The following is a 6,632-nucleotide window of genomic DNA, read 5'->3' as shown; positions in this document are numbered from 1 at the left end:
ATATGTAGGCTCGTCACTGGAAGCTCGCAACTGGGTTTCCCTTTGTAATCTGTGATAGTTTGCAAGCCATGCCATATCCGACGGGCATCAGAGCCGGTGTAAGTAGGATTCGATCTTGGTCCTGTATTGACGCTTTGCCCGTTTGATGGTTTGTTGGAGGGCATTGCGGGATTTCTTAAATAGCTTCCAGATTAGTGTCCTGCTCTTGAAAGCGGCAGCTCTAGCCTTTAGCTCAATCAGGATGTCGCCTGTAATCCATGGCTTCTGGTTGGGACATATACATACGGTCACAATGTCGTCGATGCATTAGATGAATCACGGAACATATTCCAGTCTGTTATAGCGAAACACTCCTGTAGCTTAGCATCCGCTTCATTTATGGAGTAAAGGTCATCTAGAGTTTTTTTTGCCTCTAGTTTGCACAGGTGACATGCTGGTAGAACGAATTTTCAGTTTTCCTGCATTAAAAGAGGACACTAGGAGCGCCGCCTCTGGGTGAGCATTTTATTGTTTGCTTATGGCTCTATACAGCTTGTTGAGTGCGGTCTTACTGCCAGCATCGGTTTGTGGTCGTAATAGACAGCCAGGAAAAAATATACAGTTGAAGTCGGAAGTTTACATACACTTAGGTTGGAGTCATTAAACCTTGTTTTTCAACCACTCACACAATGTCTTGTTAACAACTACAGTTTTGGCAAGTGGTTAGGACCTCTAGTTTGTGCATGACACAAAGTAATTTTTCTTACAATTGTTTACAGACAGATTATTTCACTTATAATTCACCTGTATCAATCAATCCAGTGGGTCAGAAGTTTACATACACTATGTTGACTGTGCTCTTGAACAGCTTGAAAAATTCCAGAAAAACTTGTCATGGCTTAGAAGCTGCTGATAGGCTAAATGACATAATTTGAGTCAATTGGAGGTGTACCTGTGGATATATTTCAAGGCCTACCTTCAAACTTAGTGACTCTTTGCTTGACATCATGGGAAAAATAAAATAAATCAAGCCAGAAAAATTGTAGACCTCCACAAGTCTGGTTCATCCTTGGCAATTTCCAAACGCCTGAAGGTACCATGTTCATCTGTACAAACAATAGTACGCAAGTATAAACACATGGGACCACGCAGCCGTCGTACCGCTCAGGAAGGAGACGCGTTGTGTCTCTTAGAGATAAACGTACTTTGGTGCGAAAGTGCAAATCATATCAGAACAACAGCAAAGGACCTTGTGAAGATGCTGGAGGAAACAGGTACAAAAGTATACTATATCACAGTAAAACGAGTCCTATATCGACATGACCGCTGAAAGGCTGGCTCCATGGGATAAAGATCGTACTTTTTGGAGAAATGTCCTCTGGTCTGATGAAACAAAAATATAACTGTTTGGCCATAATGACCTCGTTATTTTGGAGGAAAAGGGGGACGCTTGCAAGCCGAAGAACACCATCCAACCATGAAGCACGGGGGTGGCAGCATCATGTTGTGGGGGTGCTTTGCTGCAGGAGGAACTGCTGCACTTCACAAAATAGATGGCATCATGAGGCAGGAAAATTACAAACCTGACTCAGTTACACCAGCTCTGCCAGGAGGAATAAAGTGGTTTACCGAATGTTTACTAGGATTAAATGTCAGGAATTGTGAAAATCTGAGTTGAAATGTGAAAATCTGAGTTGAAATGTATTTGGCTAAGGTATATGTAAACTTCCGACTTCAACTGTAGATGAAAGCTCTCTTGGTAAATAGTATGGTCTACAGTTTATCATTAGGTATTCTAACTCAGGCAAGCAGAATCTTGAGACTTCCTTAATATTAGATATGGCACACCAGCTGTTGTTAACAAAGAGACACACACCACCTCCCCTGAGCTTACTGTCCTGCAGATGTATAAAAAAAACAGCTAGATTTATAATTAATATGTCCTTGTTCAGCCACTACTCGGGGAAACATAGGATATTACAGTTCTTCAGATCACGTTGCTAGGATATTACAGTTCTTCAGATCACGTTGCTAGGATATTACAGTTCTTCAGATCACGTTGCTAGGATATTACAGTTCTTCAGATCACATTGATAGGATATAACAGTTCTTCAGACCTCGTTGCTAGGATATTACAGGTCTTCAGATCACGTTGCTAGGATAGTCTCTCACTCGCTCAATATTTAAACGTTTCATTGATGAGCACTTCCTATCTCATATGCTTCTGACTGAAGTATGTTGATATGCGCTGTGGCTCAGATGGTAAAGCAAGGCTCTTGCCAAGCCAGGATAGTGGGTTTGATTCCCGGGACCACCCATAACAAATATATGACTGCATGATTGTTTGTTAAATGCCTTATCTTATTATTATATTACAATCAGACTCACCGCATCAGCCTCTCCTGGGTCATACCACATGTGGATGTAGGGGTGATCCAGGGCATCCTCCACTGAAATACGGCTCTCTGGGTCAATCACCAGCATCTTGGAAAGCAGGTCCCGTGCTTGACTGGCTGCAGCGATAACAAGGCAGAAAATATGTCTGTCTGTCAACATATTTCAGTCAGAAGCATATCAGATAGGAAGGTGCTATAACACAGAGAGAGAGAGAGAGAGAGAGAGAGAGAGAGAGAGAGAGAGAGAGAGAGAGAGAGAGAATGTGTGTAGACATGTATAGGTGGTATAAGTCTTACTCTTGAGTTGATCCTGCTCTGTCTCTGCCGGGAAGGCCCAATCAGGGAAGAGTTGAGAGAAGCTGACCCCTGGGTACTGGGGCTTGTTCATCACATAGTTCCTCACAGTCTCCATCAAACGGTTCATAAACTCCATGGGGGGCGTGCCCAAAACCTCAATCACCTTGTTCCACTGGTCAATGTCTAATACAGAGCTGGTTCAGGACACATATACAAACTAATGCATAAACAGCTAGTTATACCTCAGGGGGAGGTTCAGAAACATAGGAAATGGGATATTGATTATTGCACCATACACAGCAGTAGCAAGAGGCTTTAGCAATTAGGATCCAGACTTTTCGAGTTAGTACGGACCATCAATTCATCAATGTGAATGAAATGCCTGTATGCTAAGGAAGTAGCTAGCTGATGTTATTGTTTCAATTGAATGTGGGAAAGAACATCCTGACATGCCTGACCTTGCCATGCGGAAGTCAACCTGGCAGACACATTATACAATGTCTCTAAAAGTGAACCAAATAGAGTTTAAACACACAGACACAATGGTAATATTATAGATGTAAAGACAGCATATAGGGAGTCATAGATCGACTGGGTAAGGATACGATCCGTGCCCTGGAATATAACGCTGCCCTTCACCATCTCTCCCATGATGCATCCCACTGACCAGATGTCCACTTGGAGGAAAACAAACATAGAGGTTACACACACATCACACACATTCATCTCACACAGCACCATAACCAGTCATATGTGGACCCTTGCTGCTGGTAAAAGTAGAACAGCCATAGATGGGCAACAGTGCAAGATGGACATTTATAATCAAGTAACTAATAGTGTTTTATCCTGTTGGTGAGATTGAGAATAGAAGGTAATATCCTTGAGCATTTCTTACCATTCTCTTTATACTTCATGCCCAGGATGACCTCTGGTGCTCTGTAGTATCGGGTCACAACGTAAGGGGTCATCATGAAGTTAGTGCAGGCTGTTCTGGCCAGCCCAAAGTCCAGGATCTTCAGAGTACAGTCAGACTTCACCACTATGTTACTGGGCTTCAGGTCCTGGAGGAGATACAAACAAAGTTGATTAATTGATGGTGATGATGATGATGGTTATGATGCTTGTGGTGATGATGGTCATGATGATGATGGTTATCAAATCAAATCAAWGTTTATTTGTCACGTACGCTGAATACAACAGGTGTAGACCTTACAGTGAAATGCTTACTTACAGGCTCTAACCAATAGYGCAAAAAAGGTATTTGGTGAACAATAGGTAGGTAAAGAAATAAAACAACAGTAAAAAGACAGGCTATATACAGTAGCGAGGCTATAAAAGTAGTGAGCCTACATACAGACACCGGTTAGTCAGGCTGATTGAGGTAGTATGTAGATCGCTCTGGATAAGAGCGTCTGCTAAATGACTTAAATGTAAATGTAAATGTAGATATGGTTAAAGTGACTATGCATATATGATGAACAGAGAGTAGCAGTAGCGTGACAGAGGGGTTGGCGGGTGGTAGGTGGCGGGACACAATGCAGATAGCCCGGTGGTGATGATGGTAATGATGGTGGTGGTGATGATGGTCATGATGATGATGGTTATGATGGTGGTGATGATGATGATGATCATGATGATGATGGTTATGATGGTCATGATGATGATGGTTATGATGGTCATGATGATGATGGTCATGATGATGGTGGTGATGATGGTCATGATGATGATGGTTATGATGGTGGTTGTGATGATGGTTACGATGGTGGTGATAATGATGATGGTTACGATGGTGGTGATGATAATGATGGTTACAATGGTGGTGATGATGGTGGTTATGATGGTGGTGGTGATGATGGTATGATGGTGGTGGTGATGATGGTTATGATGATGATGGTTACAATGGTGGTGATGATGATGGTTATGATGGTGGTGATGATGATGGTGGTACACACACCATAACCATCACCATCATCACCTCCACCATCATAACCACACATCATCATCATCATCACCACTACCATCATAACAATCATCATCACCACCATCAAACCATCACCACCATCATTATCACCACCACCATAATAACCATCATCATCATAACCATCATCACCACATCATAACCATCATCACCATCATCACGCCATATCATAACCATCATCGTCATCATCACCACCATCATCATAACCATCATCACCACCATAATAACCTCATCATCTAACCATCATCACCATCATCATAACCATCATCACCACTATCATAACCATCATCGTCATCATCACCACCATCATCAATAACCATCATCTACATCACCACCATCATCATAATATCATCATCAACATCATCACACTATTATCACCGTCGTCACCACCATCATAATCACCATCATCATAACATACATCATCATCACCACCACCTCATAACAATCATCATCATGACCATCATAACCATCATCATCATGACCATCATCACCACCATTATCATAACCATCATCATCATGACGATCATAACGATCACCATCAACACATTTACATTTAAGTCATTAGCAGACGCTCTTATCCAGAGCGACTTACAAATTGGTGCATTCACCTTATGATATCCAGTGGAACAACCACTTTACAATAGTGCATCTAACTCTTTTAAGGGGGAGGGGGGTTAGAGGATTACTTTATCCTATCCTAGGTATTCCTTAAAGAGGTGGGTTTCAGGTGTCTCCGGAAGTGGTGATTGACTCCGCTGACCTGGCGTCGTGAGGGAGTTTGTTCCACCATTGGGGTGCCAGAGCAGCGAACAGTTTTGACTGGGCTGAGCGGGAACTGTACTTCCTCAGAGGTAGGGAGGCGAGCGCAGGCCAGAGGTGGATGAACGCAGTGCCCTTGTTTGGGTGTAGGGCCTGATCAGAGCCTGAAGGTACGGAGGTGCCGTTCCCCTCACAGCTCCGTAGGCAAGCACCATGGTCTTGTAGCGGATGCGAGCTTCAACTGGAAGCCAGTGGAGAGAGCGGAGGAGCGGGGTGACGTGAGAGAACTTGGGAAGGTTGAACACCAGGCGGGCTGCGGCGTTCTGGATGAGTTGTAGGGGTTAATAGCACAGGCAGGGAGCCCAGCCAACAGCGAGTTGCAGTAATCCAGACGGGAGATGACAGTGCCTGGATTAGGACCTGCGCCGCTTCCTGTGTGAGGCAGGGTCGTACTCTGCGAATGTTGTAGAGCATGAACCTACAGGAACGAGTCACCGCCTTGATGTGAGTTGAGAACGACAGGGTGTTGTCCAGGATCACGCCAAGGTTCTTAGCACTCTGGGAGGAGGACACAATGGAGTTGTCAACCGTGATGGCGAGATAATGGAACGGGCAGTCCTTCCCCGGGAGGAAGAGCAGCTCCGTCTTGCCGAGGTTCAGCTTGAGGTGGTGATCCGTCATCCAACCTGATATGTCTGCAGACATGCAGAGATGCGATTCGCCACCTGGTTATCAGAGGGGGAAAGGAGAAGATTAATTGTGTGTCGTCTGCATAGCAATGATAGGAGAGACCATGTGATCACCATCATCATCACCACCACCACATCATAACCATCACCATCATCATCATATCCATCACCATCATCACACACTCATATAATACCATATCACCACCACCATAAGAACCATCATCATCACCACCATCATAACCATCTCCCACCACCATCATCATCATCACCACCATAACATTCACCATCATAACCTCAATAACATCACCATCATCATCATAATCATCATCAATAACATCTTAATCACCATAAATCCCTCCACCATCAATCACCACCATATTAACCATCATCATCACCACGATAACCATCACCACCACCTCATCACACCATCATCATAACCATCATCAACATCACCACCATCATCATAACATCGTCAACATCACCACCATCATCATAACCCCATCATCAATCACCACCATCATAACCACCATCATA

The 6,632-nt window shown here is 43.8% G+C and overlaps 1 protein-coding gene across 1 annotated transcript in view; it reads right to left on the bottom strand.

The window, feature by feature from the left end:
- The window catches only part of LOC111964417 (mitogen-activated protein kinase 9), a 33,896-nt gene that overhangs the window by 14,018 nt on the left and 13,246 nt on the right, over positions 1-6,632 (bottom strand). The window contains exons 6-9 of the mRNA XM_023988317.2: positions 3,568-3,733; positions 3,278-3,349; positions 2,673-2,855; positions 2,368-2,492 (exon numbers count right to left, since the gene is read on the bottom strand). Of these exons, the coding sequence (XP_023844085.1) occupies positions 2,368-2,492; positions 2,673-2,855; positions 3,278-3,349; positions 3,568-3,733 (546 nt within the window). The remainder of the gene's footprint in view (positions 1-2,367; positions 2,493-2,672; positions 2,856-3,277; positions 3,350-3,567; positions 3,734-6,632) is intronic.

This window comes from Salvelinus sp. IW2-2015, linkage group LG5 (genome assembly GCF_002910315.2).
Source record: "Salvelinus sp. IW2-2015 linkage group LG5, ASM291031v2, whole genome shotgun sequence".
Classification (NCBI taxonomy): domain Eukaryota; kingdom Metazoa; phylum Chordata; class Actinopteri; order Salmoniformes; family Salmonidae; genus Salvelinus; species Salvelinus sp. IW2-2015.
Note: the sequence above shows the minus strand (reverse complement) of the source record. Positions and strands in the feature narration are given on the sequence as shown.